At 45.4% G+C, this 25,579-nt stretch overlaps 2 protein-coding genes across 2 annotated transcripts; both read left to right on the top strand.

Annotated features, from left to right (window-relative positions):
- The first annotated feature begins 637 nt into the window (after positions 1–637).
- LOC118941548 (fatty acid binding protein 1-B.1-like) lies at positions 638–2,289 on the top strand. Its single transcript, XM_036955493.1, has 4 exons — positions 638–801; positions 1,504–1,676; positions 2,033–2,140; positions 2,284–2,289. Exons 1-4 carry the CDS (start codon positions 735–737, stop codon positions 2,287–2,289), a joined length of 354 nt encoding a protein of 117 aa, XP_036811388.1. The 5' UTR covers positions 638–734.
- A 10,537-nt stretch (positions 2,290–12,826) lies between these two features.
- Positions 12,827–14,681, top strand: LOC110498563 (fatty acid binding protein 1-B.1-like). Its single transcript, XM_021575224.2, has 4 exons — positions 12,827–12,989; positions 13,692–13,864; positions 14,221–14,313; positions 14,585–14,681. Exons 1-4 carry the CDS (start codon positions 12,923–12,925, stop codon positions 14,633–14,635), a joined length of 384 nt encoding a protein of 127 aa, XP_021430899.2. The 5' UTR covers positions 12,827–12,922; the 3' UTR covers positions 14,636–14,681.
- Positions 14,682–25,579: the final 10,898 nt, after the last annotated feature.

The raw sequence follows: 25,579 nt of genomic DNA, 5'->3' as shown, positions 1-25,579 counted from the left end.
TTATTGAGACTACCTACATCAAATAGAAGTATTTCCTGGCAGTTATTGTCAGTGCAGGTTGGGGGTGATTAACGTTCTCTGGCTGGATTCCAATTTTTCAAGTTGAATTGTATGTTCACTCAACGTCAAATGCAAAGTTGAGTGAACATTAAAATTCAACTTGAGAATGTATGTTGGTTCAGCTATATGCCAAACATTTTTGCAAACTCACAATCCTATTGCAGTCTGCTGCCTTACAATTGTACATTGATTCAACTTTTTTATAGTGCATGGAGACAAAATACACCTCTCAACTCAAAGTGCAATGTAGCCTAGTTTAATTTCAACACAGGTGTATAGCGAGATAAAGTCAAGTTGAAATTGAAATGTGTTGATTGATCCATACACTTGTATTACAATGATGAGACTGCTTATCATTTTTCTAAGGAGTCGAGGAGGCCTTGTTCATCAAATCAGATCAATGATCACTCACACCGCCAAAGTAGAAGAAGAGAGGATGAGAAGTGGAGTACAATAAAGTTGACCATTGCGATGTAGATTAGTTGCCCTTGGCTGGGAAGCTGACCCTAGATCTGTGCCTACAGGCAAGTAGCAGGGAAGATATGAGGGGGAGGGGTTCTCAATTGAAGACACCTTTAGTTAGTTAATGAGTGCAGGGCTGGGGTGGATAGATGAGGGTATAAAGACAAGCAGGGAGCTGTGGCTGACTCTACTGTCACTGTCTTATAGTCACCATGTCTTTCTCAGGAAAATACCAGATGGAGTCACATGACAACTTTGAGTCTTTCATGGAGGCTGTTGGTAAGTCTTGCTGTTGGGTTTGTACATTTGATTAGACTTGGGGTGTTCATTTCAGAAGTTGTAGTCCTTTCAGTAATGATGTTCAATGGTGACTGCGAATGCAATGGTTACTTCTGAGTAGCAAACCCAGGTAGCACATTAGTTTCCTTGGATGTTCTGGGAACAGAATGTGTCTTGATTAATGTTCGTTGTTTTTGTATGGCAAGTTCTTAGTGTTCTGAGAACATGACTGTAACTGTGAGAACCTACAGAACATTATGCTGAAGTACTGACATTCCCACAGGAGAATATTTAAAGTCAGCTGAACAACTTGAGAACATTCCCAATGTAAAATGACTAATGTTCCTAGAACTTTACCTTAAATTAAAATGTTTGTACTTTCAGGAAATATTCTGATCAAATAATGAAATGCCAAGAAATTAACATTTGGCAAATTCCTTTAATGAGAATGTTCCAAAGCCAAGCAACTGTCCTGCACCATTACCAGAATGTGGTATGCAAAATAACCAAGCCCTAAAATGTATGGTCCTCAGAATGTTATGTGCTAGCTGGGAATGCATTCAGATCATTGTGTTGCTGTATTATAGTGCATCAGCGCTTTACTTCAGTAGTAATAATTCAGTGTTCATGTCCCACTTCATTAACTTTTTTGTAGTACTAAAAAGCACCGTCAATGACTCTCTCGCTGCCGTAAACATGTAGGTCTCCCTGATGAGCTTATCCAGGAGGGCAAAGACGTCAAGAGCATCTCTGAGATTGAGGAGACTGGAGACCACTTCAAGGTGACTGTCACCACGGGGACAAAGATCCTCACCAACTCCTTCACCATTGGCCAGGAGACGGAGCTCGAGTCGCCGACCGGGGAGAAAGTCAATGTGGGTGGCGCATGTCACAACCCAACCATGAGTTTCATACATGTAGCCTGGGTTTATCCATCTCCCTACATATACAGCAAGTATCTAACTAAACTATAAGTTCAGCTGATGTGGGGTTAGTTCAGGTCCCAGTGATGTTGCGGGAGGACTGATTTTCGTTGGCAGAATCTCCTCTGCTCTCCAGGGACTGGGCGCACAGTTACGTCTCAAAACCAACTCACACACCTGATGCACACTGTCACTTTTTTTTCTTCTCCATATATGGCCGTCCAACTTGGGCCTGTTAAATTGGTCCTAGTTGCCTGTAGTTGGTGACCACTGCTTTCAGATCTAACTGTTGACCTCTCCTGTTTCAGTCTGTGGTGATGAGGGAAGGTAACAAGCTGACGGCCATCCTGAATGGGATTGAATATGTCACAGAACTTACAGACGCAAACACCCTCGTCAAAAGGCGTGCTAAACAAGTCCCCATTAACATCGACAGAACGAGTTTCAAGTTCCTTGGTGTCCACATTACCAACAAACTATCATGGTCCTGTCGTGTCTTTACTATCATTAACTGAAGACTTTGTTCATATGAAAGATTCTCTAAGTTACTCGATTTTAGACTTAATAATTTAATTGTAACTAGGAATTTGTGGCACCAAGGAAAGTATTCAGATTACAAAGTTATAATTTCCCAATATCACCTTTCAGATATTTTCATCTGATCAATAGTCTTCTGATTAATGATTTCTTTATTTTACCTCGCGTTAGTCTAATTCCAAACGTCGTAAATTGTTGCTTATCTGTATGTACCCAGTCTTCACTATGAGTCATCCACACATCAATTGTCCTATAATTTATTAAGTAATTCACAGAAATGCATAAACAAACTTGGTAAATGTGGTTACATGAAATGATAAAATGTGCCCTAGTAGGCTGAACCGGCATGGCGGCTTGTTAGACAAAGGGGAAATGGGGGGTCGACTAAGAAGTCGGAGTTAATTATAACAATTCAAATGCTAATCCTTTACACATGAACGCTCACTCATTCGGGAACAATTGCAATCAATATATATATTTACGCTCAGTGTGTCGTCTTGATCGCTGGTGAAAAGTTTGTCTTTTGTAGAATTGTCCGTCTTTCGTAGAATTGTCTGTCTCTCTGTCTTGGTTAGAGGGGATAGTTCAAAGTGACATTCGTTATAGAATGGATGTTTCGGCGGTTGTCATTCTTCGCGTTCAATGATACTGAATTCCTAGCTGCAGACTAGTAATTAATATCAGACTTATTCTCATTCTGTCGGTATCGATAGTCTAAGAGTTTAACCACGTGGTATGGTTAAAATATTCTACAACCTTTAGCCATCTCGTAATTGAGATAAGCTTGGTCTACAACCTTTGTCCTCCCCTAATGGAGAAAAACATGGTCTGCTGATCGAAAACCCGAGTGTGGGTTTTATTCGGAAGGGCCGAAAAGGGCTGTCCCAGGATGTCTGACCCTAACTGGGCTCAGGGGCGGTCCTCTGATTTAGTTCAAATCAAAAGGGAATTGTATTTTTCTTCATTAAACAGTCCACAATCATATTACACAATAATACAAACAGTATCATACTCACTCATTCAGCTTATACAACAATTAGATGTAAACCTCATATCTGCGGCTATTATATAAACAGCGTTATGGTAATGTGGCCACACCGTCTCTCTTGAGCTTCCCAAGTTGTGACAAACGGACCAGTTCATAGCTGGATTCTTCACCGATCTTTTATAGTAGAAAATGATACTCATTCTACTTAAACATCCTTTACTCCAACTGTCTTCATAATCTAGGCGGGATCATGTCATAAAGATGCATTTTAATCTTGCAGATCATCCTGTGTGAGTTTCATGTCTGGATGTCTGGATGACATATGCCTTACACATGCAGTGTCCCACCTATTTTCCCTACCTGCCAGTGGGGCACCCCTGCATTCATTGTTACCATCCCCAGAGCAGTGTTAGGATGGTATAGTTTACTGTCAAAGTAATATTGAGCCGTTTATACTGTGCAAATATAAACGCAATATGTATTTTCATGTGCTGAAATAAAAGGTCCCAGAAATGTTCTCAAAGTGCACAAATTTGTATACATCCTTGTTAGTGAGCATTTCTCATTGTAATAAGATAATCCATCCACCTGACAGGTGTGGCATATCAGGACAATACAAGGCCACTAAAATGTGCAGTGTTGTCACAATGCCACAGATGTCTCAAGTTGAGGGAGTGTGCAATTGGCATGCTGACTGCAGGACTCTCCACCAGAGTTGTTGCCAGAGAATGAAATGCTCATTTCTCTACCATAAGCCACCTCCAACATCATTTTAGAGAATTTGGCAGTACATCCAAGCGGCCTCACAACCGCAGACCATGTGTTACCACACCAGCCTAGGATTTTGACAGCTGATTGAACAGGAGTATTTATGTCTGTAATAAAATCGGCTATCTAGTCTATAATGAATAAAGTGAGATCTCACCTCGTGGGGCATCAATGATCATGAGGAAGATGAGGGATGAGCCCAGAGCTACACGGCAGGACCTGGTCAATGACCTGAAGAGAGCTGGGACAACAGTCTCAAAGAAAACCATGAGTAACACACTACGCCGTCATGGATTAAAATCCTTCAGCGCACGCAAGGTCCCCTTGCTCAAGCCAAGGCATGTCCAGGCCCGTCTGAAGTTTGCCAATGACCATCTGGATGATCCAGAGGAGGAATGGGAGAAGGTCATGTGGTCTGATGAGACAAAAATAGAGCTTTTACTCCACTCGCCGCGTTTGGAGGAAGAAGAAGGATGAGTATAACCCCAAGATCACCATCCCAACCGTGAAGCATGGAGGTGGAAACATCATTCTTTGGGGATGCTTTTCTGCAAAGGGGACAGGTCGACTGCACCGTATTGAGGGGAGGATGGATGGGGCCATGTATCGCAAGATCTTGGCCAACAACCTCCTTCCCTCAGTAAGAGCATTGAAGATGGGTCGTGGCTGGGTCTTCCAGCATGACAACGACCCGAAACACTAAGGAGTGGCTCCGTAAGAAGCATCTCAATGTCCTGGAGTGGCCTAGCCAGTCTCCAGACCTGAACCCAATAGAAAATCTTTGGAGGGAGCTGAAAGTCTGTATTGCCCAGCGACAGCCCCGAAACCTGTAGGTCTGTATGGAGTAGTGGGCCAAAATCCCTGCAGCAGTGTGTGCAAACCTGGTCAAGAACTACAGGAAACGTATGATCTCTGTAATTGCAAACAAAGGTTTCTGTACCAAACATTTAGTTCTGCTTTTCTGATGTATCAAATACTTATGTCATGCAATAAAATGCAAATTAATTACTTAAAAATCATACTATGTGATTTTCTGGATTTTCTAAATGCTTTGTAAGTAGGAAAACCTGCAAAATCGGCAGTGAATCAAATACTTGTTCTCCCCACTGTATGTCAAATATTGTAGCTAAATTCTTAGCTAGATGGGACCCTGAGCACTCAAATCAAATGAGAGAATCGAAAACAGCAGGTCCGGGACAAGGTGGCATGTCCGGTGATCAGGTCAGGGTTCCATAGCCGCAGGCAGAACAGTTGAAACTGGAGCAGCAGTAAGACCAGGTGGACTGGGGACAGTCAGGAGTCATCAGGCCAGGTCCTCCGGGAGGGGAGGGAGAGAGTATTAGAGGGAGCATACTTAAATCCACACAGAACACCAGAAAAGACAGGAGAATTAACCAGATATAACAAACTAACCCTAGTGGTGTAGGGTGGGGGGGGCTGGCTGAGTATAGCCCACAAATATCTCCTCCACTGCACGAGCCAGAAGGGGCGCAAAACCAAACAGGAAGATCATGTTAGTGACTCAACCCAAACAAGTGACGCACCCCTCATAGGAAAGGCATGAAGAGCACTAGTAAGCCAGTGTCTCAGCCCCCATAATAGTTTCAGAGGCAGAGAATCCTGGTGGAGAGACGGGAGCCGGCCAGGCAGAAGGAGCAAGGGCGGTTTGGCGCTTCAGTGCCTTGCCGTTCACCTTCGCACCCCTGGGCCAGACTACACTCAATCGTAGGACCTACTGAAGAGATGAGTCTAAAGTAAAGACTTAAAGGTCGAGGCCGAGTCTACGTCTCGCATCGATAGGCAGACCATTCCATAAAAATGGAGCTCTATTGGAGAACGACCTGCCTCCAGCTGTTTGCTTAGAAATTCTAGGGACAATAAGGAGACCTGCGTCTTTAGACCGTAGCGTACGTGTAGGTGTGTACGGCAGGACCAAATCGGAGAAATAGGTAGGAGCAAGCCTATGTATTGCTTTGTAGGTTAGCAGTAAAATCTTGATATCAGCCCTAGCCCTAACATGATGCCAGTATAGAGAGGCTAGCACTGGAGTAATTTGATAAAATGTTGGTGTTCTAGTCAAGATTCCAGAAGCCATGTTTAGCACTAACTGAAGTTTATTTAGTGCTTTATCCGGGTAGCTGGAGAGTAGAGCATTTCAGTAGCCTAATCTAGAAGTAACAAAAACTCATTTTTCTACATTATTTTTGGACAAAAGATTACTGATTTTTGCAATGTTACAAAGATGGAAAAAAGTTGTCCTTGAAAAATTATTGATGTGTTTGTCAAAAGAGAGATGAGGGTCCAGAGTAATGCCGAGGTCAAAATCAAATCCAATTTATTTATATAGCCCTTCGTGCATCAGCTGATATCTCAAAGTGCTGTACAGAAACCCAGCCTAAAACCCCAAACAGCAAGCAATACAGGTGTAGAAGCATGGTGGCTAGGAAAAACTCCCTAGAAAGGCCAAAACCTAGGAAGAAACCTAGAGAGGAACCAGGCTATGAGGGGTGGATATTCCTCTTCTGGCGGTGCCGGGTGGAGATTATAACAGAACATGGCCAAGATGTTCAAATGTTCATAAATGACCAGCATGGTCAAATAATAATAATCACAGGCAGAACAGTTGAAACTGGAGCAGCAGAACGGCCAGGTGGACTGGGGACAGCAAGGAGTCATCATGCCAGGTAGTCCTGAGGCAAGATCCTAGGACTCAGGTCCTCCGAGAGAGAGAAAGAAAGAGAGAAAGAGAGAATTAGAGACGGCATACTTAAATTCACACAGGACACCGGATAAGACCGGAGAAGTACTCCAGATATAACAAACTGACCCTAGCCCCCCGACACAAAAACTACTGCAGCATAAATACTGGAGGCTGAGACAGGAGGGAGGGGTCAGGAGACACTGTGGCCCCATCCATTGATTCCCCCCGACAGGGCCAAACAGGAAGGATATAACCCCACCCACTTTGCCAAAGCACAGCCCCCACGCCACTAGAGGGATAGCTTCAACCACCAACTTACCATCCTGAGACAAGGCCGTGTATAGCCCTCAAAGATCTCCGCCACGACACAACCCAAGGGGGGGGGGGGGGGGGGCAACCCAGACAGGAAGATCACATCAGTGACTCAACCCACTCAAGTGACGCACCCCTCCTAGGGACGGCATGAAAGAGCACCAGTAAGCCAGTGACTCAGCCCCTGTAATAGGGTTAGAGGCAGAGAATCCCAGTGGAAAGAGGGGAACCGGCCAGGCAGAGACAGCAAGGGCGGTTCGTTGCTCCAGAGCCTTTTCGTTCACCTTCACACTCCTGGGACAGACTACACTCAATCATAGGACCCACTGAAGAGATGAGTCTTCAGTGAAGGTTGACTTAAAGGTTGAGACCTAGTTTGCGTCTCTCACATGGGTAGGCAGACCATTCCATAAAAATGGAGCTCTATAGGAGAAAGCCCTGCCTCCAGCTGTTTGCTTAGAAATTCTAGGGACAATTAGGAGGCCTGCGTCTTGTGACCGTAGCTTACGTGTAGGTATGTACGGCAGGACCAAATCAGAGAGATAGGTAGGAGCAAGCCCATGTAATGCTTTGTAGGTTAGCAGTAAAACCTTGAAATCAGCCCTTGCCTTGACAGGAAGCCAGTGTAGGGAGGCTAGCATTGGAGTAATATGATCAAATTTCCTTCACAGTTTCATTTTACACGACTACAACCATCAAGATGAATTGTCAGATCCAACAGAAGATCTCTTTGCTTCTTGGGACCTAGAACAATCATCTCTGTTTTGTCTGAGTTCAAAAGTAAAACATTTGCCGCCATCCACTTCCTAATGTCTGAAACACAGGCTTCCAGGGTAGGACATTTTGGGGCTTCACCATGTTTCATCGAAATGTACAGCTGTGTGTCGTCCGCATAGCAGTGAAAGAGGTAGAATATATAGTGAAAACAATAGTGGTCCTAAAACAGAACCTTGAGGCACACCAAAACATACAATTGATTTGTCAGAGGACAAACCTTCCACAGAGATGAACTGATATCTTTCCGACAGATAAGATCGAAACCAGGCAAGAACTTGTCCGTGTCGACCAATTAGGGTTTCCTATCTCTCCGAAAAATTGTGGTGATCGATGGTGTCAAAATCAGCACTAAGGTCTGGGAGCACGAGGACAGATGCAGAGCCTTGGTCTGACGACATTAAAAAGGTAATTTACCACCATGAGTGCAGTCTCAGTGCTATGATGGGGTCTTAAACCAGACTGAAGTGTTTCATGTACATTATTTGTCTTCAGGAAGGCAGAGAGATGCTGGGCAATATTATTGTTATTATTTCTTTAGAGGAATAGGATATTCGATATCGGCCAGGTCAATGTTTTGCTTTTCCAAGAGAGGCTTTATTACTGCCACTTTTAGAGAGTTTGGTACATATCCAGAGGATAGAGAGCCATCCATTATGCTCAACATAGGAGGGGCAAGCACAGGAAGTAGCTCTTTAAACTACTGAGTTGGAATAGGGGCCAGTACGCAGCTTGAAGGTTTAGAGGACATGACTATTTTCATGTGTCAAGAGATACAGGATTAGAAAACTTGAGTGTCTCCATTGATCCTGGCAGTTCTGTGCAGACTCAGGACAACTGAGCTTTGGAGAAATACGCAGATTCAAAGAGGAGTCCGTAATTTGCTTCCTAATGATCATGATCTTTTCATCGTAGAAGTTCAGGAATTCATCACTGATGAAGTGAAATACATCCTCTCTTGGGGTATGCTGCTTTTTAGTTACCTTTGTGACAGTATCAAAAATAAATTTAGGATTGTTCTTATTCTCCTCAATTAGGTTGGAAGAATAGGATGATCGAGCAGCAGTGAGGGCTCTTTGATATTGCACAGTACTGTCTTTTCCAAGACTTCCAGTTTGGTGGAGAGCCACTTCCGTTCCAATTTTCTGGAAGCTTGCTTCAGGGCTCTGATATTTTCTGTATACCAGGGAGCTAATTTCTTATGACAAGTTTTCTTTTGATTTTTTGAGGTGCGACTGTATCTAGGGTATTACGCTAGGTTAAATTTAGATCCTCAGTTAGGTGGTTAACCGATTTTTGTACTCCGACGTCCTTGGGTAGGTGGAGGGAGTCTGGAAGGGCATTTAGGAATTGTTGGGTTGTCCGAGAATTTATAGCATGGCTTTTGATGATCCTCGGTTGGGGTCTGAGCAGATTATTTGTTGCAATTGCAAACGTAATATGATGGTGGTTCGATAGTCCAGGATTACGAGGAACAACATTTAGATCCACAATATTTATTCCACGGGACAAAACTAGATCCAGGGTACGACTGTGGCAATGAGTAGGCCCGGAGACATGTTGGACAAAACCCACTAAAAAGTGATTGAGTAGGCTGCATAGATTTCATGACTTAAAAGCTCAAAAGACGAAAATGTAGTAGTTTTTTGTTGTCAATAAAAATGTGCTGTCGTAAATATTAGAAATGCCTCCGCCTATGTGGGATATGCGGGGGATATGGTCACAAGTGTAACCAGGGGGAGAGGCCTCATTTAACACAGTAAATCCATTAGACTTGAACCATGTTTCAGTCAGGCCAGTCACATCAACATTATGATCAGTGTTTAGTTCATTGACTATGACTGACTTGCAAGTGAGGGATCTAACATTCAGTAGCCCTATTTTGCGATGTGAGATATCACAATCTCTTTCAATAATGACCAGAATGGAGGAAGTCTTTACTCCAGTGAGATTGCTGAGGCGAACACCGCCATGTTTAGTTTTGCCCAACATAGATCGAGGCACAGACACAATGTCAATGGGGATAGCTGAGCTGACTACACTGACAGTGCTAGTGGCAGACTCCACTAAACTGGCAGGCTGGCTAACAGCCTGCTGCCTGGCCTGCCTGGCCTGCCCTCTATCTCATTGTGGAGCTAGATGAGTTAGGGCCCTGTCTATGCGATAGATAAGATGAGAGCACCCCTCCAGCTAGGATGGAGTCAATCAATCCTCAGCTGGCCAGGCTTGGTCCTGTTTGTGGGGGAGTCCCAGAAAGAGGGCCAATTATCTACAAAGTATATATTTTGGGATGTAGTCAACAGTTTTCTACCAGCGATCTATCTAAGAGATGGATGCCGTTTTATGATCCCCTAACCAATTGTGCTATTGTGTGTGTTTATCCGCTTTAATTGTAATTCATATTGTACATAATGTTTCTGCCATCATCTCTTATGACCAGAAATAGCTTCTAGATATCAGGACAGCGATTACTCACCCCGTACTGGAAGAATATATTTTTTTCTTTAACGAGTCGGACGCAAAGGATTTACTCCAGACACCCGACAAGGCCCTCACCCCAGTCATTCACAGGAGAAAGAGATGGGTATGTAGGTCTGGGTGCCTTGTAATGTGGGTAATCTGCATTTACCATCGGTCCTATTAGCCAAAGTACAATCATTGGATAATAAAATAGACGAGCAACGAGCACATACAGTACATCCTACAAACGGGACATTAAAAACGGTAATATCTTATGTTTCACTGAGTCGTGGCTGAACGATGACATGAATAACATACAGCTGGCAGGTTTTGCGCTTTTTCGGCAGGATAGAACAGACGCCTCTGGTAAGACAAGGGGTGGCGGTCTATGTTTATTTGTAAACAACAGCTGGTGCACGAAATCTAAGGAAGTCTCAAGTGTTTGCTCGCCTGAGGTAGAGTATCTTATAAAAAGCTGTAGACCACACTATTTACCAAGAGAGTTTTCGTCTATATTCTTTGTAGCTGTCTATTTAAAACCACAAACCAATGCTAGCACTAAGACAGCACTCAATGAGCTGTATACGGCCATAAGCAAACAGGAAAACGCTCATCCAGAGGCGGCACTCCTAGTGGCCGGGGACTTTAATGCAAGGAAACTTAAGTCAGTTTTACCTCATTCATGTTAAATGTGCAACCAGAGGGGGAAAAAAACTCTATACCACCTTTACTTCACACACAGAGACAAGTACAAAGCTCTCCCTCGCCTTCCATTTGGCAAATCTGACCATAATTCTATCCTCCTGATTCCTGCTTACAAGTGAAAACTAAAGTAGGAAGCACCAGTGACTCGGTCAATAAAAAAGAGGTCAGATGAAGCAAATGCTAAGCTACAGAACTGTTTTGCTAACACAGCCTGGAATATATTCTAGGATTTTTCCCATGGCATTGAGGAGTACACCACATCAGTCACTGGCCTCATCAATAAGTGCATCAACGACGTCGTTCCCACAGTGACTACGTACATACCCCAACCAGAAGCAATGGATTACAGGCAACATCCGCACTGAGCTAAAGGGTAGAGCTGCCGCTTTCAAGGAGCGGGACTCTAACCCGGAAGCTTACAAGAAATCTCGCTATGCCCTCCGACGAACCATCAAACAGGCAAAACGTCAATACAGGACTAGGATCGAATCGTACTACACCGGCTCTGACGCTCGTCAGATGTGGCAGGGCTTGCAAACTATTACAGACAACAAAGGGAAGCACAGCCGAGAGCTGACACGAGCCATCCAGACGAGCTAAATTACTTCTATGCTCGCTTCGAGGCAAGTAACACTGAAACATGCTTGAGAGCATCAGCTGTTCCGGACGAGTGTGTGATCACGCTCTCCGTAGCAGAAGTGAGTAAGAGCTTTAAACAGGTCAACATTCACAAGGCCGCAGGGCTAGAACGATTACCAGGACGTGTACTCCGAACATGCGCTGACCGACTGGCAAGTGTCTTCACTTAACCAACTGATTAATCAGTGTTATTCTCTGAGTTTGTTGGACTTCAGAAGGAAAATAAATGTAGCTAATGGGTGAACGTTTGTTCACTCAACAAACATTGCTCACAGTGAGCTGAATGTATAAAAACTTGTTGAGTCTTATTACAATTTCATGTTTGTTTTTGGAAGTCAACACTGTATGTTGGTTCAGCTATATTCCCAGATGTGGAGAAAACTCACAACCCTATTGCAGCTGGTTGCCTTACAATTGTACATTGAATTCTTTTTTTGTAAGACCTGTGTTTTTGCATGTACATTGATTGGTTGATTATCTTAAGCTACACCAACATAAGTAACATACATTTTTCTAAAGTAATCCAATCTGTTATTAGTTGGACTTTTTGCATCTGTTACTGAGATGGCTATTCCAGTTATTATTGAGACTACCTACATCAAATAGAAGTATTTCCTGGCAGTTATTGTCAGTGCAGGTTGGGGGTGATTAACGTTCTCTGGCTGGATTCCAATTTTTCAAGTTGAATTGTATGTTCACTCAACGTCAAATGCAAAGTTGAGTGAACATTAAAATTCAACTTGAGAATGTATGTTGGTTCAGCTATATGCCAAACATTTTTGCAAACTCACAATCCTATTGCAGTCTGCTGCCTTACAATTGTACATTGATTCAACTTTTTTATAGTGCATGGAGACAAAATACACCTCTCAACTCAAAGTGCAATGTAGCCTAGTTTAATTTCAACACAGGTGTATAGCGAGATAAAGTCAAGTTGAAATTGAAATGTGTTGATTGATCCATACACTTGTATTACAATGATGAGACTGCTTATCATTTTTCTAAGGAGTCGAGGAGGCCTTGTTCATCAAATCAGATCAATGATCACTCACACCGCCAAAGTAGAAGAAGAGAGGATGAGAAGTGGAGTACAATAAAGTTGACCATTGCGATGTAGATTAGTTGCCCTTGGCTGGGAAGCTGACCCTAGATCTGTGCCTACAGGCAAGTAGCAGGGAAGATATGAGGGGGAGGGGTTCTCAATTGAAGACACCTTTAGTTAGTTAATGAGTGCAGGGCTGGGGTGGATAGATGAGGGTATAAAGACAAGCAGGGAGCTGTGGCTGACTCTACTGTCACTGTCTTATAGTCACCATGTCTTTCTCAGGAAAATACCAGATGGAGTCACATGACAACTTTGAGTCTTTCATGGAGGCTGTTGGTAAGTCTTGCTGTTGGGTTTGTACATTTGATTAGACTTGGGGTGTTCATTTCAGAAGTTGTAGTCCTTTCAGTAATGATGTTCAATGGTGACTGCGAATGCAATGGTTACTTCTGAGTAGCAAACCCAGGTAGCACATTAGTTTCCTTGGATGTTCTGGGAACAGAATGTGTCTTGATTAATGTTCGTTGTTTTTGTATGGCAAGTTCTTAGTGTTCTGAGAACATGACTGTAACTGTGAGAACCTACAGAACATTATGCTGAAGTACTGACATTCCCACAGGAGAATATTTAAAGTCAGCTGAACAACTTGAGAACATTCCCAATGTAAAATGACTAATGTTCCTAGAACTTTACCTTAAATTAAAATGTTTGTACTTTCAGGAAATATTCTGATCAAATAATGAAATGCCAAGAAATTAACATTTGGCAAATTCCTTTAATGAGAATGTTCCAAAGCCAAGCAACTGTCCTGCACCATTACCAGAATGTGGTATGCAAAATAACCAAGCCCTAAAATGTATGGTCCTCAAAATGTTATGTGCTAGCTGGGAATGCATTCAGATCATTGTGTTGCTGTATTATAGTGCATCAGCGCTTTACTTCAGTAGTAATAATTCAGTGTTCATGTCCCACTTCATTAACTTTTTTGTAGTACTAAAAAGCACCGTCAATGACTCTCTCGCTGCCGTAAACATGTAGGTCTCCCTGATGAGCTTATCCAGGAGGGCAAAGACGTCAAGAGCATCTCTGAGATTGAGGAGACTGGAGACCACTTCAAGGTGACTGTCACCACGGGGACAAAGATCCTCACCAACTCCTTCACCATTGGCCAGGAGACGGAGCTCGAGTCGCCGACCGGGGAGAAAGTCAATGTGGGTGGCGCATGTCACAACCCAACCATGAGTTTCATACATGTAGCCTGGGTTTATCCATCTCCCTACATATACAGCAAGTATCTAACTAAACTATAAGTTCAGCTGATGTGGGGTTAGTTCAGGTCCCAGTGATGTTGCGGGAGGACTGATTTTCGTTGGCAGAATCTCCTCTGCTCTCCAGGGACTGGGCGCACAGTTACGTCTCAAAACCAACTCACACACCTGATGCACACTGTCACTTTTTTTTCTTCTCCATATATGGCCGTCCAACTTGGGCCTGTTAAATTGGTCCTAGTTGCCTGTAGTTGGTGACCACTGCTTTCAGATCTAACTGTTGACCTCTCCTGTTTCAGTCTGTGGTGATGAGGGAAGGTAACAAGCTGACGGCCATCCTGAATGGGATTGAATATGTCACAGAACTTACAGACGCAAACACCCTCGTCAACGTGAGTCTGGGGCATATGGCTGGGGGTTTCACGAAGCGACAATTTCAGGGTTAATTTATACCATTAACAAAATGGCTAGTCTATGACAGTGCCGTGAACGCAATTCAACAGTTTGCTGCCGCCAATGTTCTAATTACATGCTGACCCCACCGCTCGAGTCGCAAAATAAATGTACGTGTTATTCAATCATTGCACCCACACTGCTCGCGTGCCTCAGCAAGCATCTGCGTGGCATCTGCGTGTAATGATTACAGATGCTTTCTCTTTTCAGACCATGACTCTGTCTGGCATGTCATACAAGTGGACCAGCAAACGAATGTGAAGATCTACTGCAATCTTTGGATTAATAAATTGTGAAAGGCATTGAATGGTCTGGTCTCAGCATTTCATATCAATGAGTAGAACTTCAGGGGAAAATTGAAGTTTGTAATAATGAGGCAAGGTTTGAGTTGGATGAATGTGGGATTCAATAGAATAGCGTAGTTCCGTGAACATTACACTCGGGCCAAAATGGATTTTCTACATTTTAATGTGACTGCTTTATAGCAAATGTGAACCCAGCAGTGTAGAAATTAAGGCTTTGGTAGTTCCATCTAGTCTGTTGCAATATGGGTCAGAATCCTACCACATTGGGTGCATCAGTTTAAAAGCAGATTCCTCAATTTCCAGTTATTTTTGAAAATCAAGTTTCAGGAAATGTTTTTGGGCATTGCTTTCACTAGTTCCACCCCAGTGTAGCTGACAAGGTGCACCATTTGAGGGTGACCGGTTTCCCATCTACAGTGTGGTTGGAAAAGCTAAGGACCCTGGGACTAAACACCACCCTCAACTGGATCCTGCACTTCCTGACGGGCCGCCCCCAGGTGGTAAGGGTAGGCAACAAGTCTGCCACACTGATCCTTAACACTGGGGCCCCTCCTGTACTCCCTGTTCACCCACGACTGTGTGGTAAAACATGACTCCAACACCAAGTTTGAGGTGCACCACAACACCAGTGGTAGGCCTGGTCACTGACAATGATGAGACCTGGCAGTGTGGTGCCAGGACAACCTCTCCCTCAATGTGAGCACAACGGAGTTGATCGTTGACTACAGGAAAAGGCGTGCTAAACAAGTCCCCATTAACATCGACAGAACGAGTTTCAAGTTCCTTGGTGTCCACATTACCAACAAACTATCATGGTCCTGTCGTGTCTTTACTGTCATTAACTGAAGACTTCGTTTATATGAAGTTACTCGATTTTAGACTTAATCATTTAATTGTAACTAGGAATTTGTGGCACCAAGGAAAGTATTCAGATTACAAAGTTATAATTTCCCAATATAACCTTTCAGATATTTTCATCTGATCAATAGTCTTCTGATTAATGATTTCTTTATTTTACCTCGCGTTAGTCTAATTCCAAACGTCGTAAATTGTTGCTTATCTGTATGTACCCAGTCTTCACTATGAGTCATCCACACATCAATTGTCCTATAATTTATTAAGTAATTCACAGAAATGCATAAACAAACTTGGTAAATGTGGTTACATGAAATGATAAAATGTGCCCTAGTAGGCTGAACCGGCATGGCGGCTTGTTAGACAAAGGGGAAATGGGGGGTCGACTAAGAAGTCGGAGTTAATTATTATTCAAATGCTAATCCTTTACACATGAACGCTCACTCATTCGGGAACAATTGCAATCAATATATATATTTACGCTCAGTGTGTCGTCTTGATCGCTGGTGAAAAGTTTGTCTATCGTAGAATTGTCCGTCTTTCGTAGAATTGTCTGTCTCTCTGTCTTGGTTAGAGGGGATAGTTCAAAGTGACATTCGCTATAGAATGGATGTTTCGGCGGTTGTCATTCTTCGCGTTCAATGATACTGAATTCCTAGCTGCAGACTAGTAATTAATATCAGACTTATTCTCATTCTGTCGGTATCGATAGTCTAAGAGTTTAACCACGTGGTATGGTTAAAATATTCTACAACCTTTAGCCATCTCGTAATTGAGATAAGCTTGGTCTACAACCTTTGTCCTCCCCTAATGGAGAAAAACATGGTCTGCTGATCGAAAACCCGAGTGTGGGTTTTATTCGGAAGGGCCGAAAAGGGCTGTCCCAGGATGTCTGACCCTAACTGGGCTCAGGGGCGGTCCTCTGATTTAGTTCAAATCAAAAGGGAATTGTATTTTTCTTCATTAAACAGTCCACAATCATATTACACAATAATACAAACAGTATCATACTCACTCATTCAGCTTATACAACAATTAGATGTAAACCTCATATCTGCGGCTATTATATAAACAGCGTTATGGTAATGTGGCCACACCGTCTCTCTTGAGCTTCCCAAGTTGTGACAAACGGACCAGTTCATAGCTGGATTCTTCACCGATCTTTTATAGTAGAAAATGATACTCATTCTACTTAAACATCCTTTACTCCAACTGTCTTCATAATCTAGGCGGGATCATGTCATAAAGATGCATTTTAATCTTGCAGATCATCCTGTGTGAGTTTCATGTCTGGATGTCTGGATGACATATGCCTTACACATGCAGTGTCCCACCTATTTTCCCTACCTGCCAGTGGGGCACCCCTGCATTCATTGTTACCATCCCCAGAGCAGTGTTAGGATGGTATAGTTTACTGTCAAAGTAATATTGAGCCGTTTATACTGTGCAAATATAAACGCAATATGTATTTTCATGTGCTGAAATAAAAGGTCCCAGAAATGTTCTCAAAGTGCACAAATTTGTATACATCCTTGTTAGTGAGCATTTCTCATTGTAATAAGATAATCCATCCACCTGACAGGTGTGGCATATCAGGACAATACAAGGCCACTAAAATGTGCAGTGTTGTCACAATGCCACAGATGTCTCAAGTTGAGGGAGTGTGCAATTGGCATGCTGACTGCAGGACTCTCCACCAGAGTTGTTGCCAGAGAATGAAATGCTCATTTCTCTACCATAAGCCACCTCCAACATCATTTTAGAGAATTTGGCAGTACATCCAAGCGGTCTCACAACCAAACACCAGCCTAGGACTTTGACAGTTGATTAAACAGGAGTATCTATGTCTGTAATAAAATCGGCTATCTAGTCTATAATGAATAAAGAGTAGACTCACTCCCCATATCAGGGCTTTTTAAATTTTATGCTGGGGTCTTCGGGAATGCAAACGTGGTATGTAAGGGACATGTGGTTAGAAAAGTGAAGGTGCAATTCAGGGAGGGAGATGACTTGTGTGTCCTGCTCCATCCTTTATTTTATATCTCAGAGGGCTGCAGTGTGGATCAATCTCGGAAGGCCGAGGTGGAAGTTGACAATCATATCAGCCAATCAGAGGGAAGCAACTCTGGTGACATTTTCCTAAGGCTCCTGGACTTAGCTGACCACAGCCTTGCTATCGAGTCGACCAATGAGCTGCAAGTAATGCTAGGGTTCCATGGGGGTCACTTGACAGATTGGTTGATAGGATTTGTAGTTCAAAGTGACCTATTTGTAGTTCCTTGTACAGCCCACCTATTTCACCCACCCATTTACTGACAACCTTCTTCAGTATATAGGCAACATCACTGGAAGGGAACTAGCTCAGAATTTCACTCTTTGACAATTCATGTACAGTGGTGAGAACAAGTATTTGATACAGTGCTGATTTTGCAGGTTTTCCTACTTACAAAGCATTTAGAGGTCTGTAATTTTTTTCATAGGTACACTTCAACTGTGAGAGACGGAATCTAAAACAAAAATCCAGAACATCACATTGTATGATTTTTAAGTAACTAATTTGCATTTTATTGCATGACATAAGTATTTGATCACCTACCAACCAGTAAGAATTCCGGCTCTCTTTAAGAAGCCCTCCTGTTCTCCACTCATTACCTGTATTAACTGCACCTGTTTGAACTCGTTACCTGTATAAAAGACACCTGTCCACACACTCAATCAAACAGACTCCAACCTCTCCACAATGGCCAAGATCAGAGAGCTGTGTAGGACATCAGGCATAAAATTGTAGACCTGCACAAGGCTGGGATGGGCTACAGGAAAATAGGCAAGCAGCTTGGTGAGAAGGCAACAACTGTTGGCGCAATTATTAGAAAATGGAAGAAGTTCAAGATGACGGTCAATCACCCTCGGTCTGGGGCTCCATGCAAGATCTCACCTCGTGGGGCATCAATGATCATGAGGAAGGTGAGGTATGAGCCCAGAGCTACACGGCAGGACCTGGTCAATGACCTGAAGAGAGCTGGGACAACAGTCTCAAAGAAAACCATTAGTAACACACTACGCCGTCATGGATTAAAATAATTCCGCACACGCAAGGTCCCCCTGCTCAAGCCAGCGCATGTCCAGGCCCGTCTGAAGTTTGCCAATGACCATCTGGATGATCCAGAGGAGGAATGGGAGAAGGTCATGTGGTCTGATGAGACAAAAATAGAGCTTTTACGTCTAAACTCCACTCGCCGTGTTTGGAGGAAGAAGAAGGATGAGTACAACCCCAAGATCACCATCCCAACCGTGAAGCATGGAGGTGGAAACATCATTCTTTGGGGATGCTTTTCTGCAAAGGGGACAGGTCGACTGCACCGTATTGAGGGGAGGATGGATGGGGCCATGTATCGCAAGATCTTGGCCAACAACCTCCTTCCCTCAGTAAGAGCATTGAAGATGGGTCGTGGCTGGGTCTTCCAGCATGACAACGACCCGAAACACTAAGGAGTGGCTCCGTGAGAAGCATCTCAATGTCCTGGAGTGGCCTAGCCAGTCTCCAGACCTGAACCCAATAGAACATCTTTGGAGGGAGCTGAAAGTCTGTATTGCCCAGCGACAGCCCCGAAACCTGTAGGTCTGTATGGAGTAGTGGGCCAAAATCCCTGCAGCAGTGTGTGCAAACCTGGTCAAGAACTACAGGAAACGTATGATCTCTGTAATTGCAAACAAAGGTTTCTGTACCAAACATTTAGTTCTGCTTTTCTGATGTATCAAATACTTATGTCATGCAATAAAATGCTAATTAATTACTTAAAAATCATACTATGTGATTTTCTGGATTTTTGTTTTAGATTCCGTCTCTCACAGTTGAAGTGTACCTATGAAAAAAATTACAGACCTCTCAATGCTTTGTAAGCAGGAAAACCTGCAAAATCGGCAGTGTATAAAATACTTGTTCTCCCCACTGTATGCCAAAAACTGGAGCTAAATTCTTAGCTAGATGGGACCCTGAGCACTCGAATCGAAAACAGCAGGTCCGGGACAAGGTGGCATGTCCGGTGATCAGGTCAGGGTTCCATAGGCAGAACAGTTGAAACTGGAGCAGCAGTACGACCAGGTGGACTGGGGACAGTCAGGAGTCATCAGGCAAGGTAGTCCTGAGACATGGTCCTAGGGCTCAGGTCCTCCGGGAGAGAGTATTAGAGGGAGCATACTTAAATCCACACAGTACACCAGATAAGACAGGATAATTACACCAGATATAACAAACTGACCCAAGTGGTGTAGGGGGCGGGGGGGATAGGGCTGAGTATAGCCCACAAATATCTCCTCCACTGCACGAGCCAGAAGGGGCGCAAAACCAAACAGGAAGATCATGTTTGTGACTCAACCCAAACAAGTGACGCACCCCTCATAGGAAAGGCATGAAGAGCACTAGTAAGCCAGTGTCTCAGCCCCCGTAATAGTTTCAGAGGCAGAGAATCCCGGTGGAGAGACGGGAGCCGGCCAGGCAGAAGGAGCAAGGGCGGTTTGGCGCTTCAGTGCCTTGCCGTTCACCTTCACACTCCTGGGCCAGACTAGACTCAATCATATGACCTACTGTAGAGATGAGTCTATAGTAAAGACTTAAAGGTCGAGGCCGAGTCTACGTCTCACATCGATAGGCAGACCATTCCATAAAAATTGAGCTCTATAGGAGAAAGCCCTGCCTCCAGCTGTTTGCTTAGAAATTCTAGGGACAATTAGGAGGCCTGCGTCTTGTAGCTTACGTGTAGGTATGTACGGCAGGACCAAAACAGAGAGATGGGTATGAGCAAGCCCATGTAATGCTTTGTAGGTTAGCAGTAAAATCTTGATATCAGCCCTAGCCTTAACATGATGCCAGTGTAGGGAGGCTAGCACTGGAGTAATATGATCAAATTTCATTCACAGTTTCATTTTAGACGACTGTACAACCATCAGCTGTGTGTCGTCCGCATAGCAGTGAAAGAGGTAGAATATATAGTGAAATCAATAGTGGTCCTAAAACAGAACCTTGAGGCTGTTACGGTGCGTGAATGAGGACCCAAAAGCGAATTAACGTAAACAGAACTTCTTTAATAACAAAACATAGGTAGGCTCAGATGGACCGGCAGATTCCGACAGGACAGGACAAGGTTGCAGCAAACATGACGATAGTCTGGTTCAGGCATGAGAAACACAAACAAGAATCCGACAAAGACAGAAGCAGAAACAGAGAGAGATATAGAGACCTAATCAGAGGGAAAAAGGGAACAGGTGGGAAAAGGGGTGACGAGGTAGTTAGGAGGAGACAAGGAACAGCTGGGGGAAAGAGGGGGAGAAAAGGTAACCTAATAACGACCAGCAGAGGGAGACAGGGTGAAGGGAAAGGACAGAAACAAGACACAACATGACAATACATGACAGTACCCCCCCACTCACCGAGCGCCTCCTGGCGCACTCGAGGAGGAAACCTGGCGGCAACGGAGGAAATCATCGATCAGCGCACGGTCCAGCACGTCCCGAGAGGGAACCCAACTCCTCTCCTCAGGACCGTACCCCTCCCAATCTACTAGGTACTGATGACCACGGCCCCGAGGACGCATGTCCAAAATCCTACGGACCCTGTAGATGGGTGCGCCCTCGACAAGGATGGGGGGGGGGGGGAAGACGAGCGGGGGCGCGAAGAACGGGCTTGACACAGGAGACATGGAAGACCGGGTGGACGCGACGAAGATATCGCGGAAGAAGAAGTCGCACTGCGACAGGATTAATGATCCGAGAAATACGGAACGGACCAATGAACCGCGGGGTCAACTTGCGAGAAGCGGTCTTAAGGGGAAGGTTCTGAGTGGAGAGCCAAACTCTCTGACCGCGACAATATCTAGGACTCTTAGTTCTACGCTTATTAGCAGCTCTCACAGTCTGCGCCCTATAACGGCAAAGTGCAGACCTGACCCTCTTCCAGGTGCGCTCGCAACGTTGGACAAAAGCCTGAGCGGAGGGGACGCTGGACTCGGCGAACTGAGATGAGAACAGCGGAGGCTGGTACCCGAGGCTACTCTGAAAAGGAGATAGCCCGGTCGCAGACGAAGGAAGCGAGTTGTGGGCGTATTCTGCCCAGGGGAGCTGTTCTGACCAAGACGCAGGGTTGCGAAAAGAAAGACTGCGTAAGATGCGACCAATAGTCTGATTGGCCCGTTCTGCTTGACCGTTAGACTGGGGGTGAAAGCCGGAAGAGAGACTGACGGAAGCCCCAATCAAACGGCAAAACTCCCTCCAAAATTGAGACGTGAATTGCGGACCTCTGTCCGAAACGACGTCTGACGGAAGGCCATGAATTCTGAAAACATTCTCGATGATGATTTGTGCCGTCTCTTTAGCAGAAGGAAGCTTAGCAAGGGGAATAAAATGAGCCGCCTTAGAGAACCTGTCGACAACCGTAAGAATAACAGTCTTCCCCGCTGACGAAGGCAGTCCGGTGACAAAATCTAAGGCGATGTGAGACCACGGTCGAGAGGGAATGGGAAGCGGCCTGAGACGGCCGGCAGGAGGGGAGTTACCGGACTTAGTCTGCGCGCAGACCGAACAAGCAGCCACGAAACGACGCGTGTCATGCTCCCGGGTGGGCCACCAAAAACGCTGGCGAATGGAAGCAAGTGTACCCCGAACGCCAGGGTGGCCGGCTAACTTGGCAGAGTGAGCCCACTGAAGAACGGCCAGACGAGTAGGAACGGGAACGAAAAGAAGGTTCCTAGGACAAGCGCGCGGCGACGGAGTGTGAGTGAGTGCTTGCTTTACCTGCCTCTCAATTCCCCAGACAGTCAACCCGACAACACGCCCCTCAGGGAGAATCCCCTCGGGGTCAGTGGAGGCTACTGAAGAACTGAAGAGACGAGATAAAGCATCAGGCTTGGTGTTCTTAGAGCCCGGACGATAAGAAATCACGAACTCGAAACGAGCGAAAAACAGCGCCCAACGCGCCTGACGCGCATTAAGTCGTTTGGCAGAACGGATGTACTCAAGGTTCCTATGGTCAGTCCAAACGACAAAAGGAACGGTCGCCCCCTCCAACCACTGTCGCCATTCGCCTAGGGCTAAGCGGATGGCGAGCAGTTCGCGGTTTCCCACATCATAGTTACGTTCCGACGGCGACAGGCGATGAGAAAAATACGCGCATGGGTGGACCTTGTCGTCAGAGAGGGAGCACTGAGAAAGAATGGCTCCCACGCCCACCTCTGACGCGTCAACCTCGACAACGAACTGTCTAGAGACGTCAGGTGTAACAAGGATAGGAGCGGATGTAAAACGATTCTTGAGGAGATCAAAAGCTCCCTGGGCTGAAACGGACCACTTAAAGCACGTCTTGACAGAAGTAAGGGCTGTGAGAGGAGCTGCCACCTGACCGAAATTACGGATGAAACGACGATAGAAGTTTGCGAAGCCGAGAAAGCGCTGCAGCTCGACGCGTGACTTAGGGACGGGCCAATCAATGACAGCTTGGACCTTAGCGGGATCCATCTTAATGCCTTCAGCGGAAATAACAGAACCGAGAAATGTGACGGAGGAGGCATGAAAAGTGCACTTCTCAGCCTTCACAAAAAGACAATTCTCTAAAAGGCGCTGGAGGACACGTCGAACGTGCTGAACATGAATCTGGAGTGACGGTGAAAAAATCAGGATATCGTAAAGGTAAACGAAAACAAAGATGTTCAGCATGTCTCTCAGGACATCATTGACTAATGCCTGAAAGACAGCTGGAGCGTTAGCGAGGCCGAAAGGAAGAACCCGGTATTCAAAGTGCCCTAACGGAGTGTTAAACGCCGTCTTCCACTCGTCCCCCTCCCTGATGCGCACGAGATGGTAAGCGTTACCAAGGTCCAACTTAGTGAAAAACCTGGCTCCCTGCAGGATCTCGAAGGCTGAAGACATAAGAGGAAGCGGATAACGATTCTTCACTGTTATGTCATTCAGCCCTCGATAATCTATGCAGGGGCGCAGAGACCCGTCCTTCTTCTTGACAAAAAAAAACCCCGCTCCGGCGGGAGAGGAGGAGGGGACTATGGTACCGGCGTCAAGAGCTACAGACAAATAATCTTCGAGAGCCTTACGTTCGGGAGCCGACAGAGAGTATAGTCTACCCCGGGGGGGAGTGGTTCCCGGAAGGAGATCAATACTACAATCATACGACCGGTGTGGAGGAAGAGAGGTGGCCCTGGACCGACTGAACACCGTGCGCAGATCGTGATATTCCTCCGGCACCCCTGTCAAATCACCAGGCTCCTCCTGTGAAGAAGAGACAGAGGAAACAGGAGGGATAGCAGACATTAAACATTTCACATGACAAGAGACGTTCCAGGAGAGGATAGAATTACTAGACCAATTAATAGAAGGATTATGACAAACTAGCCAGGGATGGCCCAAAACAACAGGTGTAAAAGGTGAACGAAAAATTAAAAAAGAAATGGTTTCGCTATGATTACCAGAGACAGTGAGGGTTAAAGGTAGCGTCTCACGCTGAATCCTGGGGAGAGGACTACCATCCAAAGCGAACAAGGCCGTGTGCTCCCTTAACTGTCTGAGAGGAATGTTATGTTCCCGAGCCCAGGTCTCGTCCATAAAACAGCCCTCCGCCCCAGAGTCTATTAAGGCACTGCAGGAAGCTGACGAACCGGTCCAGCGTAGATGGACCGACAAGGTAGTGCAGGATCTTGAAGGAGAGACAGGAGTAGTAGCGCTCACCAGTAGCCCTCCGCTTACTGATGAGCTCTTGGCTTTTACTGGACATGAAGTGACAAAATGACCAGCGGAACCGCAATAGAGACAGAGGCGGTTGGTGATTCTTCGTTCCCTCTCCTTAGTCGAGATGCGGATACCTCCCAGCTGCATAGGCCCAGCACCCGAGCCGGCAGAGGAAGATGGTAGTGATGCGGAGAGGGGGGCAACGGAGAACGTGAGCTCCTTTCCACGAGCTCGGTGACGAAGATCAACCCGTCGCTCTATGCGAATAGCGAGTTCAATCAAGGAATCCACGCTGGAAGGAACCTCCCGGGAGAGAATCTCATCCTTTACCTCCGCGCGGAGACCCTCCAGAAAACGAGCGAGCAAAGCCGGCTCGTTCCAGTCACTGGATGCAGCAAGAGTGCGAAACTCAATAGAGTAGTCTGTTATGGATTGATTACCTTGACATAGGGAAGACAGGACCCTGGAAGCTTCCTCCCCAAAAACAGAACGATCAAAAACCCGTATCATCTCCTCCTTAAAGTCCTGATACTGGTTAGTACACTCAGCCCTTGCCTCCCAGATTGCCGTGCCCCACTCACGAGCCCGTCCAGTAAGGAGAGATATGACGTAGGCGATACGAGCTGTGCTCCTGGAGTAAGTGTTGGGCTGGAGAGAAAACACAATATCACACTGGGTGAGGAACGAGCGGCATTCAGTGGGCTTCCCAGAGTAACACGGCGGGTTATTGATTCTGGGCTCCGGAGATTCGAAAGCCCTGGAAGTGGCCGGTGGATCGAGGCGGAGATGGTGAACCTGTTCTGTGAGGTTGGAGACTTGGGCGGCCAGGGTCTCAACGGCATGTCGAGCAGCAGACACTTCCTGCTCGTGTCTGCCTAGCATCGCTCCCTGGATCTCGACGGCAGAGTGGAGAGGATCCGAAGTCGCTGGGTCCATTCTTGGTCGGATTCTTCTGTTACGGTGCGTGAATGAGGACCCAAAAGCGAATTAACGTAAACAGAACTTCTTTAATAACAAAACATAGGTAGGCTCAGATGGACCGGCAGATTCCGACAGGACAGGACAAGGTTGCAGCAAACATGACGATAGTCTGGTTCAGGCATGAGAAACACAAACAAGAATCCGACAAAGACAGAAGCAGAAACAGAGAGAGATATAGAGACCTAATCAGAGGGAAAAAGGGAACAGGTGGGAAAAGGGGTGACGAGGTAGTTAGGAGGAGACAAGGAACAGCTGGGGGAAAGAGGGGGAGAAAAGGTAACCTAATAACGACCAGCAGAGGGAGACAGGGTGAAGGGAAAGGACAGAAACAAGACAC

Source organism: Oncorhynchus mykiss, chromosome 19, assembly GCF_013265735.2.
Source record: "Oncorhynchus mykiss isolate Arlee chromosome 19, USDA_OmykA_1.1, whole genome shotgun sequence".
Lineage (NCBI taxonomy): Eukaryota > Metazoa > Chordata > Actinopteri > Salmoniformes > Salmonidae > Oncorhynchus > Oncorhynchus mykiss.
The sequence above is the reverse complement of the archived record's forward strand: the minus strand, read 5'-3'. Positions and strand labels throughout refer to the sequence as shown.